This window comes from Hipposideros armiger, unplaced genomic scaffold (genome assembly GCF_001890085.2).
Source record: "Hipposideros armiger isolate ML-2016 unplaced genomic scaffold, ASM189008v1 scaffold_66, whole genome shotgun sequence".
Taxonomy (NCBI): Eukaryota; Metazoa; Chordata; class Mammalia; order Chiroptera; family Hipposideridae; genus Hipposideros; species Hipposideros armiger.
This window is the reverse complement of record NW_017731416.1, coordinates 928,641-944,428: the sequence shown is the minus strand read 5'-3', so window position 1 is coordinate 944,428 and position 15,788 is coordinate 928,641. Positions and strand designations below refer to the sequence as shown.

Genomic DNA, 15,788 nt, shown 5'->3' with positions numbered 1-15,788 from the left:
CTTAAAAAGATGTATTATTCTTTAATATACAGCGGCTAACACCAGAGTAAGGATTTGCTGTGAGCTGCCTTTCCACCACTAGTGATGGGCTCTCCTGACCATTCCCGCTCCCTTTTGTGGCCACTATCACACACCTGTGATAGCTAGGGACAGGCATGACAGGGGTGGCACAAACAGGGTCAAGGTCTTGGCCCCCATGAGAATGAACCCGCTGACTGTGACCTCATGAGCACTGTGCTCAGTTTCAGAGCCAGCCAGGCAGACAAGGAAAACATCCAGGTTCTCTGTGTGGAACAGATACTAGTTGCCTCAGCTATGATGGAGCAATGGTATTTCCCCATCCTGTGCCCTGCGAACTAAAAAGAGGGAGAAGCTTGATGAAAGAAATGAAATTGATGTTGTACTTGACCTAATGACAGTGTCTATGAAAACCCCAGTGATGGGGCATCATGGTGTTTGGGAACCGGAAACACGAACTGGCTGGGTTTGCATATCGTGTTAGCATTCCCATTATGGTCAAACAAAGCCCCGGTGGCTCTCCCAGCAGCCTGAAGTTAGTGGAGTGGACTATTGTCTCCATTTGAGCTGTCAGGAAATTGGGGTCCAGAGAGGTTAAATGGCTCATTGTAGGTCACACAGCATATAAACTGCCAGGCCAAAACTAGAAAATGGCCTCTGATTTCTAGTTAGTGACTTCTCCTTTGGTCTCCTTTGGTCTCCAATGTTTTGCATGACTTGCCTGGGTGTGTCACATAAGTTCTGGGCCTCTGTTTCTTTGTCTATATAGTGAGAAGAATCATGCCTCATTCATGGTATGACACACCAATTATGACTGTTGGTTTTGCCGTATTGAAAGACCTGGAGAGCAAGAAGCAATCTCGCTCTTCCTTATGTCTGACCGTATCGCCTTGGAAGAGGGACCCTGTCTCGTGAAGAATCAAGGGTGCCTCCTCCTGTTACCTACACTGATGGTTGATGGAGCAGTAAGTGGTGAAACCATGACAACAGGACAGCAGGATGTGGGTCCCTTCTCAAGTCCTTACTGGTTACATGCAACCCCAGGCAAGCCCTTTTATGCTTTGAGGATGGTTTTCTCATCACTAAAAATGGGGGTGGTATCCCTGCCAGCTGACCTCCCACAATTGCTGTGGTGCCACCAATAAGACTAATAAGATTCTATCTGTGAAAGGTTCCAAGGACCCCCTAGAGAGATGGCTGATTCCAAGACTGAGGCAGGGAAAGTTCAGAGTGAGACCAGACTATCTCATAATGTCAGAAAGCAAGGAAATGTACAGAAACTGATGGGGACACAGCAAAGGGACACAAGGACCAGTTGGAGGGTCAAATTTGAGACATCATAGTGATATCTCATTATGACAACAAGATAGTGTATATCCCACTAATTTTAAAAATCCATGAACCAACATTAATAGCACAAAAATAAAAAGGACAAATGGAAAGTCCTTCATTACAGAAGAATGCCACTTAATAAATGCAGAAGACATGACAAGTAGAAAAATCACTGTTTTATAACCACCATGGTAATAACAGATTCGGTAAGATCGTCAGGGGATGCTAAAGCCACTGGGTGAAACACTGTGATTCAGGATGTGCAGAAATCTGCAGACACCACCTTAATCAAATGACCAAACCGAACATGACCAATGACAGGGCAAAGCCGCATGAGGTGCGTCCTGACATGACTCCAGAGAAGGACTCCACATCACTTATGCAGTTCTCCTCCTCAAATGTTCAAGCTGAGTCCAAGCATGAGACCAACCCAGATGGAAGGGGCACTCTGCCAACCAACTGGCCTGGACTCTTCAAAAATGTCCATGTCATGAAAGATTTTTAAAAAGCTGGCGAATTGTTTTACATCAAATAAGACTAAAGAGACGTGAGAGCCCAATGCAATGTCTAATTCTGAAACGGATCCTGACTTGGGAAAGAAAGCCAAACAAGTTTATGAAGGACATTACTGGGATCATTGAGGAAATCTGAAAATAAACCATATAATATAGGACAGCCAAAAATAAATGTACACATGCGTGTGCATGCATATACACACACACAGGGTGGGGGGGGGACAAAATGTTAACTGGTGAATCTCGATGAAAATGTTCACTGTATTATTCCTGTACCTTTTCTGTAGATTCAAAAAGTTATCAACTAAAAGGAATCAAAAAGTCCTATCAATCCTTGGAAAGCCATCCAAGCCGCCGCACTGGGAGCTGGTGGTGTTGGCAGCTGACTGGGGCACTCACCTGTCAGGTACTCCAGGACGGCGGCCATGTACACAGGCGCCCCCACTCCGATCCTATACTTGGGGTGGCCTTTCTTGATGTACCGCAGCATCCGCCCCACGGGGAAGATGACTCCTGCCTTGGCAGACCGGGAGGTTTTGGTGGACTTCTTCTTCCCACCCCGGCTGGACATGGCGGCGGCCCTGTGTTCTTCTTAGTGGAGCTGGATCAGTACACGCTCTGTGAAGGCAAGAGGCACAGCCGTCAGGATCACTGCAGTCTGCACAGCGTCCCGTTCCCCTTACACTCTGGCCGCTGAAAGAAACAGGTCCTGCCAGCAGATGCCACCACCTATGGCCACCGAGCCCTCTGAGCCCAGCTCACGCACTCCGCTGGTGCACTGTGGCCCCAAAGAGACAGCTTTTCACCATTTTATACCATGACATCAATTTCATTGGCCATTTCCATTGAAAGGTTCCTCTGACAATGACTGCTCTTAAGTGTCTTGCCTTTATGCCGCATGATGTAAAAGAAAATGGGATTTCTTGGCTACAGTCTATACACTTAATAACTGCATTTTCATTGACTTGAGACCAGGACTGATAGATTTGCTGAAGGCTTCAAAAAAGAAAACTATGTCACCTGCCCCTAGAATGAAGCACTACAGCTAAATGTCTAAGTTCTTGGATGATGGCAGCATCTCTACCTTATGATCCTTCATCTGTGAGAGGCGGGAACAGCTCGCGGGAGCTTAGTGGGTGGCCAGATTGGAATACGACACCCTCTGAACACTGCCAGCCTGCCAGACGGGTCTGCCCTTACAGAAGAGTTTTTCCCTCCCTGCGCCTCCTCCCAAACCCCATCCACAATGCCACTTGGTCCCGAGGCTGCCCCTCTTCAACACCTCATGTGGGGTCCTCGCCTCTTCATCCCAACTGTGACTGGGTCCAGGTCATCAGTATCTTAACCAAATGATCACGAACAGCTCCAGGAAGGGTTTCCCTACCACTGCCCTCCACAGGCAGGGTCATTGTTGTCCACAAATATGAATATGCCATGGTCCTGGTTTTAAAGTTTTCCATGGCTGCCCCAATTCCCAAGATAAAGTCAGGGCCCTTGGCCTGTCATGAAATGCCCTGGAAATCTAGGCCTGGCACACCCATGCAGCTTTACCGGGTACCTCTTATGGTCACCCACGGCGCCCCTGAATGCCGCCCTCTGTGGTGGCTGTGCTCTTTGGCCAGGATCTCCTCTTAGCCCTCACACTTGCCTTCTGCCCTCTGCCAACCCTTCCCTGAGGGCTCGGATCAGCTGTCCCATCCTCTGAGCTCCCATGTGCCTCACACAGCAGCCATGCTGTGCACATGCTCCCATCTGTCCCATCAGAGTGCAGGCTCTTGAGGCCGCCTCTGTGTTTCTAGCATAGCACCACACAGTAAGGTCTCAAATGTTTGCTAAAAGCATTCAAGTCATCCTGCATTCACTTCAGGAGCTATGCTCAGGGATGGAGGCGGCAGTGCACAAGACAAGTTGTGGTCCCTGTTCTCCTGGAGCTGATGGGGAAGAGAGACAATAACTAACCCTATGGCATTTACATGATAATGGCAAAAGGCCAGTGCCGGGTGCTAGGAGAGGGATGCTGATAAAGCCTTAGCCTATTCTGGGGCGCCAGGCAAGCCTTCCCTAGAGGACGTTTATGCTCAGACCCTTGGAGCAAATGGGCAGGTCTCCATTTACTGGTAAACTGAGGTCAGGCTCCATGGTGTGTGGGACCCTCCAGCCCCAACAGTCCATGCCTCTGACCGTGGAGGCCACATAGTCAGTAGTCCATGTTACTCTGATGCCCAACCCTATATTTTGGATTTGCCATGGTCCATAACTAACATCAGTGTGACCCCCACCAAGATAATTTCAAATCATCTGCCTGACAGAGATGACCAAAACAGCAGAGAGCAGCGTTCCTGGGTACTGTGGGGGCAGCTGTACTGACAGGCCCAACAGAACAAAGATGCTTAAGCCCTGGTTCTTGAAGATGTTGAAGGGGGCAGAAGTCCCCTGGGATGAGAACCCCGTATTTCACCCTGTCAGGGGGCACCAGTCTTGGTGGATCACTAAGTGAAGAGAGTCCCAGAATGGTCTCAGTTGTTCTGAAACAATTAGTTAGCTCCACTTCTTGCTGTAATGAGCTCCGTTTTGAAATATCCGCTGCCAACAGGTACCCGTGCTCTGAGCAGGAAATGGTATGTGTATACATGTGTGTTTGCAGGGAAAGCTGTCACTGGGTTTCCTGGCAGTCCTTTGCTTTACTACAAATGTGTTTCACAGATCAACCCAACACCTTTGGACTAACAGCTTTCAGATCTGAATGTTTCCCGTCTTTCAGCAGGAGAGGGCTGTGGTCAGTGATGATTAATGCAGCTCAGCTGTTCTCATTGGAGCACAGACGTCAGCTATCTCCACAAGGACCTGTCTGGGTATGCTGGGGCTGCCTCTGTGGGAATTGGACAATGTCCTGACCCAGAGAGGAGCCAGTAGCATTTGGGGACCTGATGAGTCCTAGACACACTTATTCCTTAAAAATGATGCTTCTGGTGCTTCCCCCTGACTGTAGCCAAGAGCCTTTACATCATCCACATGCTAGTGACTCCCAGGCTCCAGCCCCATTCATACCTGGCTGCTGAAACCCAGAGCTCTGTTCCGACTACCTGCGGCAAGGGCCCACTTGTAAGTCCTGTGGGCACCTTGAACTTCTCTGGGTTTCTCAGCCTCATCAGTGGCAACACCATGCATCAAGCTACCAAGCAGGAATCCACCTGGCCCCTACCTCTCTGCCCACCTCCACAGCACCCAATCATTAGCCAAGATGTTGAATCTACCTCCCTAACTTCTCAAGCCTCTTCCCTTCTCCTCACCGTCCTCACCTTGGTTCAGCTCTACTTCTTCTCACATATTTCCCCAGCACCAGTCTCTCTCCGTGGACACCAGAGGATCTCTGCCCACTTTGCTGGTTCCCCACCACCCCGAGCCAGCCACAAACAGCATCCTTCAACTACTTCCGCAGCACTGTTTCCTGCCACCCCTGCCTGGGCTCAGATGCCTGAGGCTGCCCTCAACTTCCTTACCTGTTATGCTGTGCCCAGAATGTCTTCATACATGCTGCTTCTCCTGCCTGTAACACCCTTTGTTCTCCTGCCAACTTGCTGAACTGGTGCTCACATGATCCCTCTTCTTGGACCTGACCATGGACTTGAATTGCTCTCTGCTCCATGTTCCCATAGCACATATCCCAGCACATATCTGTGTACCTGCCTCCCCAGCTTGACTGAACTGCAAACTAACTGATGCCAGGCACTGTAGTGAACTCACCCCAGCTCCCTGGGTCCCAGGGGAGATCTAAAACATCATAATCCTCAAGTGCCACTCTGCTGAATGAAGGACACCTTCTGAGTCTGGCTCCTCTCAGCCCCGAGTCTTTGTCCCATCCCCAAGTGGGATGTCCTGCAGAGATTCTGTCCCTGGCACCTCTCCATGTTCTTCCTGCATTTCTAACGCTAGATCCCCAAGTTGCAGCCACCGCTATGAGAATGCTAAGCCATGCAACTTCATGACATCCGGTAATGAGGTGATTTTAAAGACATCATTTGGGAAAAATCACCTTGTAGCTTGCAGTCTCTAGATAAACCCATGAACGTGCAGGTCCATCCTGCTTTTCCGAGGGCCATGGAGATACGGGCAGCGATGGCCAGGCACCCAGGTGGGGGAGAGAGAGTGGCTGTGACAGAGTGGCTGTTGAGCACTATGGTTAATAACTCGAATTCCAAAGTCAAACGGACCTGACTGAAGTCATGGCCCTGCCGCTTACTGCCTATGTGTCCTTGGGCACATGATATAACGCCTCTAAGTCTATTTGCTCATCTGTCAAGCAGAGATGATGATAGGATGACCATCAAAGGATTGAATAAAAGCATGCATATAAGGGCCTGACACCCACTAAATGCTCAGTAAAGTTAATAAAAATGACAATGTATTATACATAAGATAAAAAAAAAAGGCCACCTTCTTGAAAAACTGGTGTTGGATACTTGTACTGGTGAGGGTAGCGCTAACTGCTATAACAAGTAAGTCTCTACAGCTTATTTCTCACTTGTGAAAAGTCCAAAGTGGGTTTCCACGACTGTCCCGTGCTTCTGCACAGGATGATTCACAGATCCAGACTCCTCCCATCCTTCCATGCACAATTCCCAGGGTTACCACAGAAGGGGAAAGGCCATTAAGGAGATCACATGGAGGTTTTCAGGGGCCAGGCCTGGAAGTGAGGCACACAGTTCTGACCATGATCCACCAACTAGAACTTGGGCAAGTGGCCACACCTAATTATAAGAGAGGTTGAGAAATGTCCTCTAGCTATTTGTTCGAAGAAAAGAAACAGCCAGCCCCACTCACATGACCAATCAACTTGGAAGCTGACTCTAAAGCCAGGGTCTGAATGACCAGCCCAAGCCTGCTGGGCCCTCTTTGACCCCTATCCTGCACCCCGTTCTGAGAGATGGACAGTCCTACATCAAAGAAAAAGTGGCTTCTGAGGCACTCAGCTTGTCTTCTGGGCACAGACACTGCTCACAGGAGAAACAGCTGTAGTATCTTGTCAAACTGACAAAGCTGTGTCCTTCCTTCCTGGGTTCATCATCCAGGACACCCCATTCAGTAAACCAGAAGCCCTCACCCCCCGCTCCCCCACACACACACATACACCGGTCGAGGGCCCCACATGCTTTAAGAGAGTGATAGGTGTTCAGGCAACCTGGGCATCCATTCATCTCGTCATGTTCCTGTACATTAGCTTGGCTGCCTTTCTGACTGTTGGCAGGGCAGGAAATGAAGATTCTGTGGTTGGTCCTGAAGAGATCTCTGTGGTCTTTATCTCTACAAGTCCTCCAACCATAAATCAATCACAGTGGACAAGAGCCTTGTTTGCAGAAACCCAAAGCTTACCGAGACACACTGTGGTAGAGGGGCTGTACAGAGATGAGCCGGACTTGAGAAGCCAGTCTCTGACCACAAGCCCCTCAACAAATGAGATGTGACCGGGACAATGTGATCTGTCCTCATAGCACAGGACTAATTTGAAGCCTGGCTGTGAGGACCCTGTGAATAAGATGGGCATGAAAACCACAAATCCTCTACTACAAGGAGGGGCCGTAATGGTGAGGAGGGCAAAGGGCCATCCCACTCCCTACCACCCCGCTCGACTCCTCCCCAACGGGGCACCCTAACAGGCTCCTGACCACATTGTCAACAGCCTGCGTTCCCACCTCTACCCTCCGGCACATGCCACTCGCTCAGTCTGGAACACTCTCTAGCCTTCTGTCTGGGACCATCCTATCTAGTGGTCCCAATGCCTCCCTGGTGATGCAGACTCATCAAGGAGCTCTCTCCTCTGCATTCCTGCGTTGTGACCCCCCAGTCACAGTCTAGTTTTGGGCAGCCCCATGCACACAAGGCCCTGCTGATCTCCAGCCCATCTAGCAACCAGGGCTCTAGCAAGCTGAACTGCTCCCAGTTTCCTTGGTGGACATTCCTGCTGTGGCCCCTGAGCCCAGCTAAAAGTCCCTTAGAATGTCCCTAGGTCGGCCACCATTCTTTAATACGTTCCATTGCTTTTCTCAATCTTATTTAAAGTGCTATGCAAATACGGTTTCCAGGCCTTCCTTCCAATCTGATTGCCCCTCTAGATCCAATTTATATAAACATTCTAAGGCCAACTACCCTACCCTTAGCACCTGTTACCCTGTATTATCACTGCCTATTTCCTTGTCTGTCTTGATGGGACGGACCAGTCAGCTCTGTTCACTGTATCTCCAAGAACCCACCATTCCTCCTGCTACGTGGTGGCTCTCAAATGCGGGCTGGATGGTGACTGATTAGCTGGCATTTACTGTGGATGGGATTCTCTCAACAAAGATGAGGGCAGCATTTCCAAAGGCTATAGGACTCAGAGATGTGGCAAATGGGACACCTATCAGGGACCTTCTCAGGGACCATTCATGTACACATACCTGGCCAATCCCTGTGGGAGCCCAGACTTCAAAATCCAGGGAGCTTATGGGGCTACCTTGAGGATCCCCAGGAAAGGAACACTGCAACTGCCTTGATGGGTGAGGTGGGCGCCACGCTGAGGCCTTCCGACTCCCTGACAATTCTATGGCTCTCGTGACTTTTCTTACCACTAGACTGGCACAGTAACAGACTTGAGGAAAATATTTACCTTCCTCACATCTGTAAGAGACTGACTTCTGTTAAAGCGGCAGCATAAAGAAAATCTTAAATAATCAGGGCAATTACAAAACCACTGGAATGGTCAATCATGAAGTCTTCTATTATCTAAGCAATGAATGCACGTATATTGATCCTTAACAAAATATTGATTGCAACTTCTGCGGAGCTGCTAGCCAGCCCTATCTCCAGCGCCCGAGGATGACGGCATCTGAGCTATCAGTGCTCAAGCCACTGTTGCCGAGGGAGGACTCCTCCATTCTTTCCCCGCAGCTGGATAAATGCCCACATGTCCACATGCATTTGTCACCTTCCCATCACATCCAATCAAGGCGAACCTGAGACAATTCTAAAGCGTAGGACACTAATCCTATTTACTGCATTCTCTTCCGTTTACTCCTATCATACCAAATGATTAACGGTGTCACTGCTGTCATATCCCCAGAGGCATGTGGATATACTACACAACTATCACTCACAGAGCTGGGGTTCACAAGCTACACTCTGATTGGCTCAGAACAGAAACCTGCTCTGGTACTCTAGCCAATCAGGAAAAACATCTCCCTCCATTCATAAAACACCGCATCAAAAAGTGAGCAGGAATGATTAAAGAACTGAGAGTCCACCTTCGGGGAATCAAGGGATTGCAAACAGGGAGAGAAGGATAAACTGAGACAGGAAATAAATCCTAAACTGCACATTTTGTTCTAGCACACATATATCCCTCATGTGTTGGATTTTAGTGGTGGGAAAAAAACAAAACCCCAACACAAGTGTTATTCACCACAAGCAGGACACAGTTTGCAAGAAGTCTGGGATTAAGATTTCACTTCTGCAAACCCTCTCCATGGTGTGCTCCCCCAGCTTCATCAAAGGAACTGGCACTGTATTTCGACAGTAAAGGCACTGTCTGCCTGCCTGCTTCACAAGGAAACTTTCCTCGCGCCCCCTTCTTCCTTTTAAAGGTTCTGCCAACTCTAAGATAACCACTCCAATAGAAGACCATCAAAGGTCAAGTTAAAATGTGAGCTTCAATAGGGCAAGACCCTGGTCAGGCTTGGCACCTAGAAGCCATTTAATATTTGTTGACTAAAGGAAGAGTTCTCCATACTAATAAAGAGCACCTGACCATCTCTCTCTTGCCCAGAGCCTTCAACAGCTTCTTACTGCTCTTAGGATACAATCTAAATCCCTCAATGTGTTTCTGATCATGACCCTGTGATTTGACCTGTTAGGTTCTCTAGCTTCACCTGAGCTAGCAGGCTTGAGCCAAGCAAAAAAGCTATACTAGTCTTTGGTATGAAGAGCTTACCCACTCAGGCTCACTCATAAGAGCTGAGGTGGGGCCTGATACACTTCTAAACTTATAGAACGTGGGGAAGACCCATAGGACAGGTATGAGCCCCACTCACCCCCTGCCCCTTCACAGCCCATATGCCAAGAACGAGGTTCTGAAAAACCCAACACAAGGCACACTCAAACGAGAACTACAGGCTGCGGTTCTGATTAACACAACATACGGATTATTGCTGGGTTTTGTGTCAGCTTGGGGTTTTCAGTTTGTTCTTTTCCTTATTTCAATAAATCTCCTTTAAATGACTTGGGGCAGCATTAGCTCTGCAAGTATTAGAAGACACGTACTCCAAGTCTCTCTGGGGCAAGAATGAGAGCTCTGCCGAAGTTCTGCTGTCTCCAGGACAAGAAGAAATGGCAGCCTGAGATGCACCACTCCCTGGCCCTGGCCCATTTGGTACAGACCAAGCCAGTGATTTACGGTGGTGTATTAGAGTCACATGTGATGGTCCAGACAACTCTCAAAAGTTTAATAAAATGTGAACTATTCCTTCCTCATTCTAAAGATCCAGCCTCAAACAATGTTCACTTACTTGAACTCCTTCCCTCCTCCTTGATAACCTGACAACCATTAACAGTGGTAACAGATTGAAACAAAAACAGACTGGAGATTTCCCACTCTCCTAAAACTAGAGGGGGGAAGAATTTAGTCTTGAGGGTTTTTTAAAAAGGAAGAAAATAGGTTTAAAAACCTATTTCTCCTCATCAGAGAGCCTCTTGTGCAAGATGGAGATGCTACTGCCCAACTGTGGTTAGTTGTGTACAAGAGGTATCAATTCCAGTTGCAGGCATGAGGTGTCCCATTTCAGAGCTAGTATCTCCTGACAGCAGACAGTACCCTAAAGGTGGCCTGCAGTAGGTGGATTCCATCCAATTTACAACTGGGGCCTCCCACTCAAACCTAAATTCCCCAAGTCCCTGGAGCAGGGAGCCTTAGAACAAAGCACTTCCCCACTCTTGAACGGTAAAACCTCAAACCACAAAGGTGGAATTGAAAAAGAGAAGCTAGCAGGAGTGCCCCTCTAATTGTCTATTCTTAAATGCTCTTTATTGAATCATTAAAATCTTACAAGGACTTCATGGTAATGGTAATTACCCAATTCAAGGTCTGTCTCAGCTGTTTCTATAGAAGCCTCTCACTTTCAAACTCAGGAACGTTTTCCCTAACATCTTGTCATCTCAAAGAACCTTCCAAGCAATCGACTGACAAGATCCTGGAATGATCTGTGGTCCCTGCAGGAGTGGAGGTGGGGCGCACCATCCACACACCTGTTGTCTGGTGACCAGGCCAGCAGCATCATGCGTACTCATCTCGCCACCCCACCCCACCCCACTCCCAGCGAGTCTCTTCTGGCCTTCTCCACCCTGGGAGCCTGCAGTCTTCCGGAGTCACCTTAAAAAAGAAAAAAAAAATACCTCCCAACCACAAAGCAAACAAAAGGCCGATCAGGAGCTCAGCTAGAGCGGCAGGGGTTTCCGCGGCCCCTCTCCAGCTAGTCCATGGACAGCCCCTACCCCTCCTTGGCCTGGCTCCAGTCCCGCGGCTATCCCCCACCCCACCGCCCTGCCCTCCCAGCAGATACAGAGCCAGGAGCCTACACCGCGGCCACCTGGGTCTCGGGCCCGACTTATTGTAAGGGGCCAGCAACTCGCGGGCCGGCGTGGCCTCACCAAGTCCAACTCCGCGCATAAACCGCTCCTGGGCGCCCAGGCTAGCCAGCCAGCGCCGCGGGGCCTCCTCCGGTCTCAGGCCCAGCCGTCTGCCCGTCCACCCGGGAAAGGGTCGCCGAGGGAGAGGCCCCAACTGTCTCCTTCCCACAAAAGCGCCGGGGCAGGAGAACGCGGTTGTGAGAAGTTGGCTTCCGGGTTTGCTTTTTTAAACAAAACCAAAGGGAATCCCGCACCGCACATGCAGGGCCTGGGAGAGCGCCGTGCGCGCGAGGCTCCGGCGTGGGCCGCGCCGAGCCGGGCGGCGGGAGGGGAGCGCCAGGCCCGGCCGCTCCCAGGCACCCGCATCCGGAAGAGCGCGGCGGCCGGACCCGGACGGCGGGGACGGGGCGCGTGGCGAGGGGGCCCGCGCGGCACTTACAGGCGGCTCGGCGGCGGCAGCAGCAGCAGCAAGGTGTCCGGCCTGTGCCCTCTGGGCCGCTCGCGCCTTTTCTCTCCGCGCTCCTCGCTGGTCCGCCCGCCCGCCCGCCTCCTCGCTTCCCGCCCGCGCGCCCCGCGCTCGCCCCCTCCGCCCGGCTCCGCTGCCGAGTGAACTGGAACCAGTCGCCGCGGCCCCGGGATTCCCACAATGCACAGCGCGCCGCTCGTCACATCCCATCCCGTCCCTCCGCGTCCGTCCACCCCTCCCGCGCCGCCCCGGCCTTGACCCCAACCCCGCGGCTGAGCGCACGGGGTCTCTCGGCGCTCTGCAACTTGGACATTGGTCGGTCTGTCCCCCGGCTGCATAGGTCCGGTCCTCCGCCCTCCGCCCCCCGGCCCTGACGCTGGACGCCGGATGCAGCGTCCACCCGAGCCCGGGGCGCGCCCTGAACAGAGGTGCTCCGGCAGAGCGGCATTCCGCGCGCGTGTCAGCCTGTGTGGCTCGAGTGACACTTCTTGAACACCTACTATGTGCCTGGCCCTCGGCATGGGACTTTCGCTGCCTCATCCCTAGAAGCCATCCTATTAACCCAGGGAGGGAGGCACAACTGCTGTTACCAGCAAACACTGTTCCCTCCCCAAGCAATGCAAACCTCCCGCGCACCTCGGAGCCCCCACCCCGCTGTCTTTAGATACAAGCTCCCAGCAAACCTTTTCTTCCCCACGACCAACTACTGCACATCGGCTACCCTGAGGTTCTGCATCGTGACGCCCAGAAGTCTGGACTTGTTTGGCACACGGTAGCCGTTAGTTACTTCGATTCAGGAAAAGGTCATGATTGAACCCAGTTGAGATTCACTAATATAAACAGTGATTTCTTATCACACTCGTGTTTTGAAACTGCAGACAAGCAGAAAGAGGAGGGCCGCTGTAAAGATCATCTCTGAGTTCTTGGATTGGTTTTTCTCCCGAAGGCGTTAGTGCTCCATCCCGGGGACTTAAATAGGGTCCTTACCTGGTCTCCCTTCCCCTCCCTCCGAGGAAGTGTAGAGGGGGAAGCCATCTGAGAACCTAGCTGTGGACCAAATTTAGATAACAATATACACCCCGCAGAGCTGTTGTGAGGTTTAAGGTACCGCTGCGCAAAGACCTCTCCAAGCCCTGAGGCTGCCCCCTAGAGCAGCAGTGGTAACCTCCTCCCTTTATAGCATAAGCTTTACACCGGACTCGAAAAGTTTACAAAGCAGAGTACAATACAAACCGTTTATGGATACATTAATTCAGTTAAGTACTGAAGTCATACTTTGGGCCTTGCACTAATTTGGGTGATGAAAACGAAACCGTGGGATGGAGTTTCAAAAAAAAAATAAATAAAAATACTTTCTACTGCTTCATCGAGAACATTCTTAAGTGAAACTGTTGGGATTTTTTTCTGCGGGTGCTTGGCAATAAAGAATAAAATAACTTTTAGTGCAGTTTGGTGCCAGTGCTGATCTGTGCCATTTCACCAGCAGTTTTGCCCTTTATTGTTTTTGCACCATTGGTGCAAAGATCAAGACAGTGAAAAAGCTAAATAATGTCTTAGCATTATTATGAAAAGTTTAGAGCTTGTGAACCCCAGGGAAGGGTCTCAGTGACCTTCCAGAGTCTGCAGACCTCATTTTGGAAACCACTGTTCCAAACATCGTGGGGCAGTACCACTGTTTATTTAACCAGTTTCTTCTTGTGGTTATTTTTCTTTCAGACTGTTTCCAACTCTATTATAAAAACTTGATGAATACCCTTAGAGATACACATTTGTGCACATCTGACTGTTGAGGATAAATCTTTAGGAGTGGAACTGCTGGATCTAACTTTAAAAGCTTTAGCACAGGTAGTCAAAGGGCCCTCCTGAGAAGTGGAGGCACGGCACAGCAACCGGCAGGGCAGGCGTGAGAATTCCTGCATTTCCTCAGCACCTCTTTGCCCCACCCTGAATGTCCTCCAAGACCTTTGATGATCTGAGAGTCAAACAGTGGGGTGTCACCATGTTTCTGGGGTTAGCTTGCCCCTGTTTGTGGAAGGGCAGAGTGGGTCTCCAGTTAGTTCCTAAGCAATTGATCAACACACATCAAGCTAAGAGGAGTGAGTGTGTGTGAGGGAGTGAGGGGATTCCAGGAAAGAAAGCCTTGGGTAGACCTCTCTCCACCGTCCTCTGCCCCACAAACAGATGTGCTGTTTTCCATGGAACAGATGCATGCGTCATCTCTGCAGGTTGGAGCCTTTCTTCCTGACTTGATCACTTCAGAGATAAGTTCTCTCTCTTTGATCAGAGGTTGGCAGCAACATCTGACCCTGTTCCTTCCTTATCAACAACTCCCAACCCCTCCCATATTTGTTAAGCAGTTAATGCCCTTCTCTTGGAGAAGTACAAGTAACTATTTACCCTTAACAAGTAATAACAAAGGAGCCAAGGAAAACCATCCTAGGTGTATGTAGGAAGAAGGAGGGCTGTATTATGCTTTTCAGGCCTAGACACATCTCTAAATTAAAATTCTCCCCGCCCCCCCCCCAAGTTAGAGCTGAATTGAAAATAACAGTTTGAAGGATTTAGGCTACCTGTAGAGCAGTGGTACTCAAAGTGTGATCCGCAGACCACTGCGGGGTCCCTGAGATCCTTTAATGGGGTCTGTGGGTCGAAACTACATTCATAATAATAATAATACTAAGGCCTTATTTGCCTTTTTTACTGTTGACATATGCACTGATGATAAAAAAGCACTGCTAGGTAAAATGGCAAAACACACACACAATAGATTTTTAAAACCTATGCATGATGTTGTAGCATCGTACATTAGTGATTTGGGAAATATTGGTTCACTAAATTATACTATCTTATGTATCACTTAAGAATTAAAAATGAATATATGGCGATGGAAGGAGAACTGACTCTGGGTGGTTAGCACACAATGTGATATATAGATGATGTATTATAGAATTATACACTTGAAACCTATGTAATTTTACTAACCATTGTCACCCCAATAAAATTTAATTTAAAAAAAGAAAAGAATTTAAAATATCCTTAAAGAAACAGAGTTTTAAATTTTTTAGAGGCTTGTATCTGCCACCATGAGCTTGACAGCTTCCCAATACTTAAAAACTCTTGTGATGAGATAGGTGTGTTTTAACTAACATGATTTTTTGATGTGTGATAAAATCTGTCAACATTTGGAAAGATCTTATATGTCTTAGTGATACATAAGATAGTATAATTTAGTGAACCAATATTTTCCAAATCACTAATGTATGATGCTACAACATCATGCATAGGTTTTAAAAAATTCATTCAAAATTCAAGATAAACCAATGGAGTTAATGTCACAGTATGAAAAGTTCAGTAATATATTTTAATATTCTACAAAGCCACTAATGCTTAAGAAACTATCACTTGTTGAGTTTTGGTGTAGAATCAGAGAACAATATCCAAAATTATCTGCGAAATTTATTGTTATACTTCTACCTTGACTACATTAAAAACAAAACTTTTGCATGGAAGAAAAAATACCAGAAGAAAGTCAAAAGACAAATGACAAATTAGAAGGAAATATTGGCAAAATATAACACAGATAAAAGCTATTGTCACTGTCTTAATATGCTCAAACTGCCATAACAAAATATCATAGTCTGGGTGACTTAAATAATAGAATTTTCTCACAGTTCCTAGAGGTTGGAAAGTCCAAGATCAAGATTCTGGTACAGTCTTTGTTGAAAGCTCTCTTTCAGAGCACGCAGCCACTTGTCCTCACATGACCTTTCGTGTGTGTGTGTGTGTGTGTGTGTGTGTGTGTG

General features: G+C 48.7%; 1 protein-coding gene across 9 annotated transcripts in view; it reads right to left on the bottom strand.

Annotated features, from left to right (window-relative positions):
• The window catches only part of MACROH2A1 (macroH2A.1 histone), a 78,881-nt gene extending 65,890 nt beyond the window's left edge, over positions 1–12,991 (bottom strand). For 7 of the 9 annotated variants that reach the window (XR_002123948.1, XM_019642185.1, XM_019642189.1 and 4 more), the window contains exons 1-2: positions 11,959–12,093; positions 2,265–2,483 (exon numbers count right to left, since the gene is read on the bottom strand). Coding sequence is in view for 8 of the 9 variants with exons in the window: in XM_019642185.1 (XP_019497730.1) it covers positions 2,265–2,436 (172 nt within the window). In the remaining variant the exon portion in view is untranslated. Of the gene's footprint in view, positions 1–2,264; positions 2,484–11,540; positions 11,715–11,958; positions 12,094–12,972 lie in introns of those variants that run through there. The other 2 variants (XM_019642187.1, XM_019642186.1) reach the window with 2 other exon arrangements.
• Positions 12,992–15,788: the final 2,797 nt, after the last annotated feature.